The 16449-nt window shown below is 33.2% G+C and overlaps 1 protein-coding gene across 1 annotated transcript; it reads left to right on the top strand.

Moving 5' to 3' along the window:
* The first annotated feature begins 485 nt into the window (after positions 1 to 485).
* On the top strand, positions 486 to 1801 carry LOC137826199 (uncharacterized). Its single transcript, XM_068632088.1, has 3 exons — positions 486 to 693; positions 789 to 1017; positions 1206 to 1801. The coding sequence occupies exons 1-3, from the start codon at positions 493 to 495 to the stop codon at positions 1634 to 1636; spliced, it is 861 nt and encodes a 286-aa protein (XP_068488189.1). The 5' UTR covers positions 486 to 492; the 3' UTR covers positions 1637 to 1801.
* The last annotated feature ends 14648 nt before the right edge of the window (positions 1802 to 16449 follow it).

Here is a 16449-nt window from a genome sequence, read left to right as displayed (position 1 = left end):
CACTTTAATTTACTGGTTTAACGTAACTACTTTGAATCAGATCAGTTAATAAAATAAATAAATAAATATTATTATATAGCATACACACTGAGAAATGATACTAATATCATCCAAACTGCAGCAGCATAATATAAACTAATTAATACTCATATTGATTATATGTGTTTTTCAGTTCAGGTTTTTACATTATAAGATAAAGTAATTAATGAACACACATGATTAAAAGTGAATTATATTTGCAAGACCAGAATGTTGAGTTTGAGGGAAATGAATTCGGAATGTTCCATGTTGACAGTTAAGTTAACCATTCCCATGGTTGGAAGAACATGCAAATGTTATATGCGGACAACTGCAACCGATAACTTTGTACCATATACTGCTTAATTAATTAATTGATTAATTAATCAATGAGTTAATTAATAAAGTGCTCACTCACGGCTACCACATCTCATTATATATAACAAAGATAATTTCACATTCATTTGCATACTCATGGCCAAAGAATTCTTCACTGGTTCGGCTACTGCCCGGAGCTCCGACGAACTTAGTTTAGCTGATATAGTTTTTGAGAGTTGGGATTCATTCGATTCCAATAACAACGACGATGTTGATGAGAAAAACAACAACGATGATTCTATCTGTGCTTCAGAAAAGTGTAAAGCCTTTTGGGAGGAAAAAGATCAGCTTCTTAAGGTACGAACAATTTTCTTTATTAACGATGAATCCTTAACAAAAAGAGAATACTTCCACAAAATATTAATTTAAAACTTTTTTTTTTCTTTGCAAAGGGAATTTTGAGCAGGACTAGTTCATGTGAGAAAAAAGTTAGGGAAGCAACAAAGGAGGTTGTAAGAGAAATGAAGAAATCTGAGATGATGTGTTGTTGCCTGCCTCAAGTGGTGGCTAAGAGTTGCAGGAAGTGCATGCTGAGAGACATATGTGATCGATTGTTGAACCTCGGCTACAATTGTGCCATTTGCAAGTCTAAATGGAGGAGTTCATCAGAAATCATATCAGGTATATCTGATAAAGTTTTAACAAAAATTGTGGTTACATCATGGTTATGTTCTATGAAGCTGGGATAGACCTTTTAAATGGTGTGTCTGTGAACACAGACACATAGTATTATTGTCCGTGATACATAAGTTATGGTTTTGATTGTGATGGACCCTAGTAAAATGATAAAGTGGTGTTCTTTTTTGCAGGGGAACACAGATATTTGGAAGTGACAGATGATTTATCAAACACCAAAAGAGAACAAGTAATAAAAGTGGTGATTGAATTGAGCTTTAGAGCTGAATTCGAGATGGCATCTGCGAATGAAGAATACAAGCAATTAATTAAGCGATTGCCAGAAGTGTTTGTTGGGAAAACAGAGAGGTTAAGAGCATTGGTGAAGATTATGTGCTCAGCTGCTAAAAAATGCATGAAGGAGAAAAAAATGCACATTGGGCCATGGAGGAAACACAAGTACATGCAAGCTAAGTGGTTTGGAACGTGCGAAAGGTCCACAATGGAACCACTGCTGATAATGAACTCTACTTCACGCCAACCAAAACCTAAGGCTTCAATGCTCACTTTTGATTTATTGGATAACATTCAAGGCTTGTACTCTACTACAGTTGAAGTAGTGTGAATGTGATGTTGGATTGGATAGTAATCTTCTTATGGTTTCATGCCACAATATATGGCTGTGATAGGTTATTATGATGTCATGGTTTTTCAGTTGAATCTAGCTAGACCAATAAGGAGGAAATTATTAAGTAAACTGTTCAATGTTATTATGGTTCTATTTTGATCATATTATGTGAGGGTTTTTTCAACAAAACTGGATGGAAATTTTGTAACAAGTAAATTATCTTCATTATGAGATTGTGCACAATTAGATATTTGTGCACAATTGTGTTGGAAAATAGTGAAAAGAGGATAAAATATGTTTTTTAGGTTTTCATTCTTATATCATACTTTAGTTATTTGTAATTGTATAATGAAAATTATTAAAATAAGTCTTTACCAATATTTTGATGTGACAAATTTTTTTTTTAATTTGAACTAAAATGTAAAAATATTTATAGATTTTTAATTTGCACTAAAATATTAAAATATTTATGTTAACTCATAATGAAAATTATCTTGTTATCTCAAATAGTCTCCGATAAAGATTGATAATGAATTATCTCAATAGTTTTCTTATTATAAATATTGATGAGGTTTAAAGTTTAAATTATAAAAAAAATATTTAATAATATAGTAGGAACAAAAAAATATACTAAACCCTAAAAATATTGATGAGAGAGTATATTCATAGGTGATAGAGGACATTTTTTATAATTATATTAAAATAAAACTTGAATTGTATCAAATAAATATAATAAAAAGTATTAAATGAAAGAGTTAGTCGGCGTCTATGAAGCTTGGACACTCCTCTTAAATGGTGTGTCGGTGTCGGATACTCGTATCGGACACCGACACTCGTATAACACTTGTAGGACACGTATCCGTGAAGTGTTCAATTCAAAAAATATTTATTGGATTTCTGACAATTCTAGCACAGTTCAAAAACAATTTAAAAAAAATACATTAATTTTCTAAAAACTCAAACTTATTGCATAAATTTTATTATGATTATAAAAATAAGAAACAAATTCTTTTGAATCAGTCATGAAAAACATCTTTCTACTCCAAAAAATAATCTGGAACATACTTGTGCACATAAATGTTCATTGTCAATTTATATAATTCATAATTATATAATATATAGATTTGTGTCCCCATATCCTACATTTTAGAAATTATACATATCTCTGTGTCCGTGTCGTGTCGTATCATTGTCCGTGTCGTGTCGTATCATAGGTCGACATCACATTGACTTATAAAAAAAATGAAAGTAACTTGAAGCCAATCACACGTTTATTTTCATAATTTTTTTTTACTTTTTAATATATATATATATTAAAAATAAATTTAATCATCTTTAAGTATTTAATTATTTTTAATTCATGTATGTAATAGGAGATACAACTACATGATTATTATTTAACATTAATCAATTAATGTTTAATTATTCCATTTTTTGCGATCAATAATTATAGAAAAATGTTACTTTCACACTCATTTAAAAAATTACATTCACTTAACAACCTACTTTAATAATATAATAATATAATAATATATATTAAAATTTTAAATTAAAAAATAAAGTAAATATTGTTAAAATATTATTATTCAGGATGTTAATAATTATAATTTAGTTTGTATGAGCTAATGCTTTAAATTACAATACTAATGTAGATTTGAATCCTTCAAATAACACAATAAAAAAATTAACATTTTTTTTAGTTTTTATTTTTATTTTAATTATAAAAATGACAAACAGATCAATATACATTGTCTTGTCTCTGACTTAATAGATTGGTAAGATAGACCAAGATAGGTTGACGAGCTGGACATGTCAATATTTTTTTTTTATCAGTAAGAAAAAATAAATAAATATGAACTACTTCAAGGATGGTTTAACTCTTGTACAAAATTGAACAGAAATGTACAAATCCTCCTTCCAAAACTTACCACAAATATCCTGCTTAGAGCAACTACAACACAAGCCAACAGACTGAAATAAAGACACCTCATTAACAACCTAACATCTCATCCCAACCTTCTAAAAAATAGAAGGCCTAAAGTTTCAAAGTCTTTTATCGAATACATACAAACTAGACGATCAAATCACCAATCAGAATAAGAAAAGCATGCAAAGGCAAATTTAGAAGTAACTTAAGACCATACCTTTAATTGAACCAAAGAAAATATTTCAGAATGATCAATCACTCCACCTTTAAAAATGTGTTTATTCCTATGTCTCCAAATCTCACCAGCAACTGCAATCCAAACACTTTCTTATACAACATTGACATAAACAGGTACCTTAACAAGTTTGAAATGCTAGAAGTGTGAAAAATGATCATGATGATCTATCAACACCAACCCTAACCAAGAATAACATTGGTTCCAAATGAGCTAGGAAATCAAAGCAAGAAAAACCCCTTTATAAATTAACACTTTCCTTTTGCACTCCCGCCAACAAAAATCTAATCACCAATCAGAATAAGAAAAGCATGCAAAGGCAAATTTAGAAGTAACTTAAGACCATACCTTTAATTGAACCAAAGAAAATATTTCAGAATGATCAATCACTCCACCTTTAAAAATGTGTTTATTCCTATGTCTCCAAATCTCACCAGCAACTGCAATCCAAACACTTTCTTATACAACATTGACATAAACAGGTACCTTAACAAGTTTGAAATGCTAGAAGTGTGAAAAATGATCATGATGATCTATCAACACCAACCCTAACCAAGAATAACATTGGTTCCAAATGAGCTAGGAAATCAAAGCAAGAAAAACCCCTTTATAAATTAACACTTTCCTTTTGCACTCCCGCCAACAAAAAGCTGCTACTCCTCCAAAAGTCCACTTTAGTTAACATAAGAACGTCTCCTCAAACCTACAAAACACATTGCTACATCCTCCCTAAAGCAAGGGGTTTGCTATACAAATTATCTAAATTTGAAGCACTACTTCTTAACACATTTCATACATTCCAATGGTTCCAGACACCATTCAGAATAAGGAACTCAATAGATTTTTCTTTACATGTAATCCAAACCCAGGTTTTTCTTTCTACCACTGCAAAGACCTCTAAATAATCAGCTCTCTCATTCTTAAAGACCCACTTGTTCCTATGTTCCATATTTCACATACCAAAGAAATCCACACATCCCCCCAAACTCTGGATAGCAGACCATTCACATTAGCATGGCAAAACATCATAAAATGTACCTTAACATCAAAGTGATTCACCAATGGACAACCCATCCAAGACAAACACAATCCTCAAACTCTTTAAGCAAACTTAATCTAAAAAAAGATGACTAACATTCTCCTCCTCCTCATCGCATAACCCACATAAACAACCTACCAATATATGTTTTTCTAAGTTAGTGAGAAGTTGTGATCAAACTTCACCATTTATTTAATCCTACTTAATAATACATATGATTATTCTTATTTCTTATGCTATTGAAATTGATTAATATCACTAATCATCAATCCCTTAATTATTATATTCAATATTATTTTAATCACTTCTCAATAATCATTAAAGATAACCAATTTTAGGAAAAACAAAATAACAATAAAATATTCCACCTTTATTTCTAGAAATATTATCCATTGATCAAATATCATTTTCCTATTAATCTTTGGAATATAAAATCAAGTTATGGTTTTCCAAACATAAAATATAACAAGACAAGATTACACAACATTAAAGGAACACTACTACATAAAAGCACATTAACAACGGTTAAAAAATTGATAAAGACGATTTCCAAACCATCGTTATCACGGGTGTTGTTATAAATAAGCTATTTATAATGATGGTTCTTAAACTGTTATTATAAAAGAATAATAACGACACATGTAACCAACTGTCATTATTTTGGAAAGTAAATAAAGAATTTTTTATAAAATAAATAAATTTAAAGATGTTTCCACTTGGAACCGTCGTTATAAGTGAGTATCCTGGTTTAATTTTTTCAAAAAACAAATATTTGTAAAGACGGTTCCATCTGAAATTGTCGTTATATGACTTTTTTTTTTAATGTTATACTTTATCTATATACACCTTAATTCTGCATAAAATATCAAATTTTCATAAAATAAAAGCATTTAATATTATAATCTAAATATAAAAAATACATACAACAAATTAAGTACATATAACCTTCTACAAAAAGTTCTGCAAATATATGAAAAAGTTTCATGTCATTCTAATAGTTTATTTATTTTATGGTGTTATACATGATTACAAAATATTTTGACCATGTTGTCGTCACATACTCTAATGCTTCCGAATCTAGCGATTGTGGGTCATTGAAAAATTGTGACATTTGAATTTTTTTTGAATTAGTGCATGAATAATAAACCCAAAATTTTAAAGTGTTTTTTGTATTGAGGTATTACCTGATCCCAACCTCTATCAATTTCAGCGTGTACCATATTCGACATCCACTACATAACCTAATAACTGCACTCATAACTTCCATATTGCCTATTGCACTGCAAGTCAAAATAAATATTATTAAATGAATGAATGAGACAAATTAAAGTGAGAGAACAAATTTACTTTAAATACTTTAAGGTGCATCCAAGTTAGTTTTATTGCGTTTGCACTTCCCCTCTGATAGAGATCAAATAAGAGAGGATTTTACTAATGGAGGAAGAGGCCATCCACCCAAACATTTAAAGTTCTTCCTTCTAGTCTTCTCAAAAAATTAAAGATGAAATTAAAATAAAGAGAGGACGAAGCCTAAAGCCAAAAGAAGACTACAAGCATTCAAGAATGGGCTCCAATTAATATCTCTCTTTATAGTTTCTTTTGTATAAATTTGTAAATAATATAGAGTAGTGTTTAGGTAGGTGCTAAGAGGGAAACCTAAAGATACCTCTTGTGTAAAGCATCTTTAGATATTAGCTTTAGGAAAAGTCTAGAAGGTATCCCTTCATTCTCCCTTTAGGCGCTAGAAGTGGAAGAGTTGCAAGGCAACCTTGGATAGCTTCCTTCGTAAGCTTCTTGTAAACTCATGATCGGTCTTTCTCCTATAAAAGGAGGGCTTGAGTCCTTGAAATACAGATTTGATATTTTTGAGTAAAGAAATTCTCCCAAATTGGTGAGTGTTTGAGAGACTTGTGTCTTCTCCTATTCTATTCTTAACTTGAGTGCACTCTTGGAACCTCAAGTGGTGGCATCTACACTCAACTTGGAGCCTTACATCCTTCAAGTGGCGTGTTCATCTCCAAGAACTCCAACCACATAAGTGCCCTATTTCATTTCATCTTCTTCATCCATTTTCATTCCAAAACAAATCCTAAAACATGTCTTAGATGTTTCTTTCAATTTCAATCGGTTAATCTTGTTTGTTTTGTGTTTTCATTCGGTAGTTCTTCTTAGTTTGTTGTTCTTGTGTTGTTAATTAAGTTTCATGGAGATTTAATCGGTTCATTTGTATTCTTTTATGTTTCTATTTGGTTCTTTTGTATTCTTTTGTATTTCAATTGGTTCATTTGCCTTTTCATGGGTTTCTATATGAGTTTGGCTTGGTTACTTGTGATTTGGTGAGTTCTTGAATGTTAAGAACATTGATCCAATTCTTAGAAAGTGCCTATTCATATTCCAACTCAAGTTGAATCCATAACATGTTCATGTCATATCTCCATCATGTTATTGGAATCACATAACCCTCCCATTCAACATGTTATATCTAGAATAAGCACTGAAATAATAAGATTTCATGTTAGAACATATAACATTATGTAATGTATAAGTAATTATAAATGTTAGATGAAATTGTCGTACCTATCTATAATGTGTTTAAAATAATTAGGTGGTTTCTTATGCAAGGAGCAAAACCATGCAACAGTATGATCTTGAACAGATATCATCAATATTTTCCAATGACCCCTATATAACAAATCAGTTAGTTTCTCTTATTTCAATAATTTAGTATAACTTATTTAATAAATATGGACTTACTCATGGATATATGGAGCAAAATAAATTTGTTTTCCTCCATTCTTTAAGGCAGTGGTGATGTATGTTTGTATTTCTGACTTCTTGTTTCTAAGTGATTGAATGAGTTGAGGGTCTAAAAACCCATATGTATATTGTTTCCCCTCATTGAAACATAATCCACAAATATATTATAAATCAAAAGTATAAAGATTTTAATAATTGAACTGACATGATCCATAATTGTAGAACTGTTATGTTAATCTCCTGATTTCTGGATGCAAGGTCCAACAAATCAAACATGTGAAAGTACAACGGTACATCACTATGCCTTCCAAAAACATTTGCATCCCATGGAACCTCTACGACGGTTGTATTTAAAGTTCTAGCAACTTCCACTAATGCTGCCATAGGATCATCAATGGAGAATTTTTTCTTCTTTTACAGAGGCAGTTTTGTCATGTTCCTCCCACCGCTTTTTAAACTCCCTATCCATCCGCTTATTAAACTCTTCCACTAAGCTTTCTCTAATCTCTTGAGTTACCTCAGCCTTTATACGTTGTTGTAATTGTAGCAAATACTCCTGGCTAGGTTGATTGGATGAATGTTCCTTGCTATGTGATGAGGGTCCAAAGTATGAACGAATTCCCATCCCATATCCAGTAGCACGAACACGTCCAGGGTGCTCAAGTCGTCCGATAGCAACATTAAGAATATCCTCGCGACCATATGGATTAAAAGTTCCCTGTGTTGATTGCTCAACAAGAGAATCTTACAACAAATGAAAAGAAATTGTCAAACTTCAACACATTGAATTTAAAATAACACATAGAGAACATATTTCTTACAATTTGTTCAGATGTTCGTTGTGATTCCTCAGAAGTCCAAGCACTCTTTCATTTCTCATGTCGAGATGGTGGGATGGGGGCCTGAAAGAATCTGCACTATTCCTTTGCTCAATAAAAGTAGAACGTGCTTTAATCTTTTCTTCTAGCATCTTCTGCTCTAACATCTTATAACCACCACGGGACAATAAGTGTGGGGTCTCATTATGTGCCTAGCTTTTGCTTTCTTCCGAACATCCTATCATCAACATTCAAAAGTCAATAATATGTTGATATAAACTACATCCAAATAAAACAAGTGATATTAACCTGCCATTTCTCAGTTTCTCAAATATTCACAAATTGCTGTCAAGTTTCTTCATCAAGGCATGCATATTTTGTACAAGGATTTTATCCTTTCCTTGGACCATATATATAAGTTGTTGTCAATTTTGATTTAAACTGACGAAACTTGACACTCACTGGAGATAGAACCTTCGCTCTCAAGGTTTCCACATTTGGGATATCGTAGTGCGTCTACATTATTTGGGATAATTAGTTCATAAACAAAGTTCATAATGAACAAAGTATAAAAAAACTTTAGATTGAACAAAGTAAAAACAATTACTTACCGGAATATCTTGCCAAATCATGTTTCTCTCATGCTCGGTGATGGATTCCAAGAATCAGTTAAGAAAGATATCCTTTCGCGAGCAACTACTCCGACATAACTGCTAATTTTTTTTATATTAGTGTTGACATCAATAGGCAATGATATTTTTTGCCCTTTTTTTTTATCTTCATACACTTAGTATTTAATCTAGTAGGTCCTCTACCAGTTCTTGAACGAGGAACTTCATCATCTGCCATGTGCATGTTATGAAACAAATATGATAAGCATCAAGAATATGAAATATAATAAAAATATAAAACTAAACCTAAAACACATGCACATACAAATATATATATATTCATTCATCATGATCATTTCGAGTTGCATGTACAACATCAGCTACATCCTCATACTCTTTATTGATCGTTGTTCTTGTAAGTGACTGAATCTTACAAATGTCATTGTTTAGGTCTTCTTCTTCTGAGTCATTATGTTGATTTTTTTTTCCATGTAGCATAACAAACCAGTGTTCAGACGTAGGATCTTGGATATAGAAAACTTGGGAAGCTTGATATGCCATTATGAATGGTTCGTCATGATAACCTTTTTTTGAAAAGTCAACCAAAGTCATTTCTGATTCATCAACTTTAACACCAGTCTTATTGTCAATCCACTTGCATTTGAAAACAGGTATAGTAAACTTGGTATAATGAACTATGATTAGTACTTAAATTTCCAAAAGGATTCATTCCATCAATAGCCAATCTAAGTCTTAAGTTTCTTGATTCTTTTCCAAATTTAGGAAATTCTTTATCAATCTTCTTCCATTGCAAAGAATCAGTTGGATGACGAAGTAGTCCATCACATTTTCTATTATCTACATGTCACCTAAGGTTTTTAGCGTCATCTGCATTTGCAAACAAACGCTTAAGCCTTGGAATTATTGGAAGATACCAAACGACCTTAGTAGGAGGACCTTCCTTTGTGACTTCATCATTATATTCTTTTTCACCATAACGTGATAAACCACACCTGGGAAATCTTCTTAAATTACATACTCATTTCTGTATAAAATACAATTATTAGGACATGAATGTATTTTTTTTTATATCCTATTCTCATCAGACAATGAATCTTTTTTGCCTCATAATTTCAATTGGGTAATGTATTTCCTTCTGGAAGCATGTCTTTCAACAATTGAAGTAATTCTTGAAAGCTTTTGTCAGACCATTCATTCATTTCCTTCAATTTCACCAACCTTAACACCGTTAATATTCGTGTGAAGTTAGTTGAACCAGGATACAAAGGAGTCTCTGCATCATTAGACATATTTTCGAAAACCGCTTGAGCAAAAGATTATGCTCCCACATCACGAATCATGTCCTCTAATCTATTGTCCATTGGTAAATCATCAACAAACTCCGAAGCTTCGTGGACACTTTGTAAGTGCAATAATTCACCATGTCACGTCCATGTTGTATAATTTTTTTAAAAATCCATCACACAAAAGATGTTCTCTAATTTCGGAAACATACAATATTCTTCCATTCAAACAATTCACACAAGGACACCTCATTCTTACTCCGTTATGATTACTAACGACATTATATTGTGCAAACTGTATGAATTCTTCCACCCCTCTTTCGTATGCATCAGTTATACATCGTGTATTAATCCAACTCTGATCCATATAGTTGGTAAACTAAGAAAACTATTTAATTCATCATAAACCTAAATCAAAATTGTTGAAGGTCGGACACCCTCGAACTCAACATCAACGCAAATATTATTTAATTTATAATGAAACTAAATCAAAATTGTTGAAGGTCGGACACCTTCGGACTCAGCATCAACGCAAATATTATCTAATTCATAATGAAACTAAATCAAAATTGTCAAAGGTCGGACACCCTCAAACTCAACATCAACGCGTTCAATGTATAAAAATATTATCTAATTTATTATAAAAAAAAATCCAAATTGTCAAGGATCATAAACCCTCGGACTCAAAATCAACACGTTGCATACACAAATTTATTAAAATAAGTAAAGATTATTAAAACACTAATAAAATAAGCAAAAAAATATTAAAAAAAATAAAAAATAAATAAAGAATATTAAAAAACTAATAAAAAAATAAAAAATACTAAAACACTAACCTAGCTGGAAAAAGTGGCACGGATGAGCAGTGGCACGACGAAGCAAAACCAGCGGCGTGGAGGAGCACTGGGACGGTAGTAGCAATGAGGCGATGCGGCAGCAACGACGACGGGGCGCGGCAACAGCGTTCTCCTTCGGTGCAGAGCGCGCGGTTTGAGAGTGGGTACAGGGATGACAAAACGGGCCAAGCCATCCCGCATAGGCCCGCCCGTACTTGGCTCGTCCCGTGTAATGAACGTGGGTTGGATACTCTGCCCTGCCCCGCATTAGGTTCAACCCGCATTCTTTTTTTTATAAATGGTTGTCTCACTTCCCTCACATGCACCTTTTTTTTCTTGTCCTATGATTGGTATAAAAAGTTCAACTATGTTTATATGGAATAAACATATAATATAAAAATAAAAAATACAATCTTCTCTTATATTATTAAATCATCACATTGAATTTAGAATCCAATAAACGATCATATCAAAATTTCAAACCAAATAAAGACTTGCATATAATTTAGGCTTGCAAACGATAACATTTTACTTGTCTTAATATTTTCCTTAAAAATTGGCACGTAATTTGAAATTTAGAATACACAATCCCCAATTTATTCCATTTCAATCCCCAATATAGTAGCATCTCATGCTTGCCATACAAGACCTAAATAAAAAAAAATGCACAAATCTCATAAATCATATGTAGCTAAAAAACATGCCTTGCGTGGAATGGAGACAGTAGCGACAGTAGAGTGGCGCGGAGCAAAATGGAACATTTCAACGTTCACTTGCAAAACCTAAAGTGTGTGCAATGGTACGGCAGCAGCGCGGAGCGGAATGGAATGTTGCAACGTTCACTTGGAAAACCTAAAGTGTGTGCATCAGCGTGTTGGAATGAATTAATGAAATGGAAAAGGGAAGACCTATCTTGTCACTCCACTGCCAACACACAATTTATTTTTTTTGTTGGTTGGCAGGCCAGCCTACCCTGCCCCGTCGTTGGCCCGCGCAGGCTGCGGGTTATGCGAGGCGAGCTAGAGCGGGTCAGCGGGTTGAAAAACTGAGCTCATTCCACGCTTTTTACTAGCAGGCCGCAAGCCGGCCTGCATAACCCATCCTGCTTTGCCATCCTTAGGAGGGAAGGAGGAAGGGAGGAGAGCGCAACCCTAGGGTTGGACACGCAGTGCACGAGCGACGAGTTTGAGAGCGCTTGAGAGAGCAGCACTAGCACGACGCAGGGAGGACGGGTTAGAGGGTGAAGGTGCGGCGGGGTTGTGTCTGATGGGGAGGCGCGATGTGCGATGAAGGTGAAGGTGAAGGGAAAGAGAAAATAAGTGAGAGGAAGAAGATGAAGTGAATGACAAGAGTGAGAGTGAAGAGCTCGCCCGAAAAAATGACCAGGAGCACATATATAATGACAAACCAGCAAGGAATCGTCGTAGTTTACACAAAAACAGACATATAACGACGATTCAGACGGGAACCATCGTTAAAATTAGAAAATTTTTGTGAAAAAACTACAAAAAAATGCCACTGCCTCTTTTACAATGACTGTTATTTACAAACCGTCTTTATACGGAGTCGTTGAATACGTATTTTGTTGTAGTGGAAGAAAGAAAGAAGAAAAAAGATCTCCAATAGTTGTTTTATAGCCTCCAATGTTGCCTCTCCTTCAACCTCTCATTTTTTGTTATAATTGTTTCCCTGTTCTTCCAATAATAGATACCTGATTTTTTTAGTCCTCATATTCATAGGTTGCTGCACATAATGCAAAAAAACAATTTTACAAATTTTGTGTATAATTCTTTCAAATCACATTTGATATTATTTGTTCATTTTGCCAACTTGTTCCAATTGTGGTCCTCGTATTCTCTTTGGAAAGCTTAATATTCTTCTAGGTTCCATTAGACCTTTCTTTTTGGCAAAAGGATATGTGTCTTCAATTCCAAGTATCTAGCTCGAGTGTGCATGGAGAAAAATATGCCCATATTCAATGGCTCTAGAAAAGGTGGAACATATGCTTGGAGTTGGATGACTCTCCCCTATGAATGATCTTCTTCTTTTTACTTGTAGCTATTTTTCTAGGTGGAGTCATTTTACACACAAAATGAAGCAATACAACACTTTTGAGGTAGAAATACGTTTGTATCAAATTAAAGTTCAAGAGAAAAGGGAATGAAAAACTGTTGGTATAACATTATCTCAATATAATCAGATACTCTAGCTGAATTTTGAGATAGTCAAGGTTATTGCTTATGTCTCTTAAACGCGATGGCCGAGTTTGGTTTCATCGGGAAAATTAAGAATTAGAACATGTTTCATTTGATTCCCTAAATTCACTAAGTAAATTGATATTTGTTGGAAGAGATTGTACAAATAAAGATGAATATGTAGATGCTAAAAGTGGTGGGTTTATAGACGGTTAATTTTTTTAGGCAAAAGGGTGATATATAAAAAAACTGTGAGAGAAAGAATATAAAAACATCTTAAAAACTATTGTCTGGTGCTATTTGATATTCTTTGTGCAGAGCCCAAGTGCAGGCAAATTCAATTTTGGTGCCTTTTCTTTCATAACAAAGGTATATTTCTCAAGCACGCGAGGAAGAACCGAAACCCTAACAATGAGTCAAAAAGCAAAGTGAGTGAAGATGGGGGAGGAAGAAATCGAGAAGTTCCAAGTTGTGGTGCACCACTGCATGAGCAAACGCCTTCAGTGTCGACCCTTCCAACATCTAAAGCAAGGGCACACAGTCTTCCTTGGCTGCCACTACCGTCGTGCCTTTCGCCTCCTCAATGCCTCCAAAATCCTAATTTTGAGATTATGAAACTGTGTATTGTTATTCCTCTTCACATTTCATCACCACCATTTCATTGTGTCTTCCGCCTCCTCAATGCCTCAAAAACCCTAATTTTGAGATTCTGAAACTGTGTATTACTAATCCTCTTCACATTTCATCTCTTTTATTTATCTTATTTTGCTTTTCCTATTTCTTTAATTTATACATTTTATTTTATTTTTTCAATAGATATGTTTAGTTTATTTTATAAATTAATAACTTCAATTCTTTTACTCAATAAGAATCACATTGTAGATGCAAAAAGTGTAATCAATATTATAGATATGATCTTAGTCATATACAAACATAGTCATTCAATAGAATATTTTTAAAATATAACAAAAATTAACCATTTTTCTAGAAAAACCCCTTTCTTAAACCTATAATATTGAGATCCCCAAAGTATTCATCAAATAAAATCCCAATATTTGCTTATGTGTATGTGATGCAACATTGAAAATAATGACCTTAGAGCAAAGACTTGAAATGTGGCCATGATTAGAAGAAAACAAAGTTGAAAATGATAGAACATGTACTTACTTGGATTGTGGAGTTTGAATGCACACGCACTTTACTACAGATAATGCGTGAGACCACTAAGAAAGGAATGAGAGATAAATATGAAAATATATAGGGTTATAAAGGATAAGAATAAAATCACAATTGAAAAAGAGGAGAGGTAGGAGAGGAAATTTTTAAAACTTCTCTTTTTTATTTAAATTTAAATACACAACGAATTCATTTCGAATGCAAATTGTACTTGTATAGACTGAGGGCCCCAGATAGTACCTATGACTGGACGTACAATTTGTTGATGTGTTGGTGGTCTCCTGATTTCTTTAATTCTCCTTCCTTCAGTGTTGACGCTCAATCGGTCGGGGAATTACCTGCGAATGATACTTTGACGCTCAAGTAAGTATTCTATTTTAGGTGTGTTTTGGTAAAATGTGAAAAACATACCTTACTCCTTCACATAGGTTATATTTATAGCATTAGTTTATGGGCCTTGACCTTGATGGGTCGAACATCAGTTATTAACTGATATCAAGAATATCAATTATAATGCATATCAATTGGACATGTCTGAGGAATATGGAGTACATGCTACCTTCAATGTTATGGATCTAACACTTTTTACAAGTAGTGAAGATGAAGAAGCAAAAACATGTGATTTTTTAAGACAAATCCTCTTCAAGAGGGAGGGGTTGATGGAAGAAGGCCAAGCTTAGGCCCAACAACTAGGTCAATGGCAAGGAAGATCCAAGAAAATTGGGACTCTGCTACTGATGGTAGAGAAACTTTACTATACATGTTCAAAAATGTCATAAACCTAGTGTAGAGTATAATTTATTTTTGTCAAAAGTAGAATAGGAATTTTACTTGTAATTTTTCTTAATTTTAATTAGGGTTGGATTTAGGCATCTAAAAACCAACTTAGGTTAAATTAAGGTTTCTATAAGACTCCTAATTAACCTAGGCCGGTCATTTAGACCTAAAATGAGTCACATTGATCACACCTTGTGATGTGAGTTGAATTGACAAAAGGCAAGGTGCAATACAATAAGAAGGCTTAAGGACACATCAATGGAGGACATTGCCTTCCAAATGATGAGCCAAACTCATAAGAATCATAAGTGTCATATCTTTATACACAATATGGTGCGGAAATTGAAGGAAAACAAGGATCAACACATGAAATCAAGTAAAAACACAATATAAGGCAAATGAACCGATTAAAACAGCCACTAACACATATGAACTGATTGAATGAAGAATTAAGTGTTGAATTGAAAAGGAAACACAAGAAAATCAAAAGTAATCGGTGGATATTGAAGAACAACACAAAAGGAACAAAAACAACCAATTGGAATTGCTAAAACATGATTCGAAATGGAAATGGAGATGGAATGAAGAAGGAACTTATTTTGATGAAGACTTGGAGGAGATGGACACGCCACTTAGATGGTGAAAGGTCCAAGATGAGTGCAAGTTGCCGCCACTTGAAGCCCTCGAAAGCTCACAAGATAAGACCAGTGAAGGAGATCAAATCTCTCACAATTCTCTCTCTATTTGAGTAGAGTCTCCTTTCTTCAATTTCTAATTCTAATTTTACAAGAGCATGGTCTCTGTATTTATAGTAGAAGAGGGCTGAAAATGAAAATGCACAATTCAAAAACTAGACTATTCAAAATTGAAGCCAAAACAAGTCACATGAGAAGTGTGACTTGCTTTTCTACTTTGGCACCTCCTAAAACTATATCTACACCTACTCTTTTATGTCACATGGAAGGTGTGACTTTGTTTTGTCCATTAGCACCCCTTATTTAATATCTACACCTTCCTTTTAAAGTTCTACTAAAAACTACACAAAAGTAATTACAAAAAGAGACATCCATTGATGCTCATTTATTAATGCTTGGCCTTACTCCTCATGGGTTGGGCTTGGCCTTCTTGGGCTTGG

The sequence above is a fragment of the Phaseolus vulgaris genome, chromosome 11 (assembly GCF_000499845.2).
Source record: "Phaseolus vulgaris cultivar G19833 chromosome 11, P. vulgaris v2.0, whole genome shotgun sequence".
Classification (NCBI taxonomy): Eukaryota; Viridiplantae; Streptophyta; class Magnoliopsida; order Fabales; family Fabaceae; genus Phaseolus; species Phaseolus vulgaris.
This window is presented reverse-complemented; position numbering and strand designations above follow the sequence as displayed.

Coding starts and splice junctions, on each gene's coding strand:
- LOC137826199 (XM_068632088.1), top strand. CDS start 493: ATGGCCAAAGAATTCTTCACTGGTTCGGCTACTGCCCGGAGCTCCGAC. Junction 694..788: donor AAAAAGATCAGCTTCTTAAG/GTACGAACAATT, acceptor TTCTTTGCAAAG/GGAATTTTGAGCAGGACTAG. Junction 1,018..1,205: donor TTCATCAGAAATCATATCAG/GTATATCTGATA, acceptor TCTTTTTTGCAG/GGGAACACAGATATTTGGAA.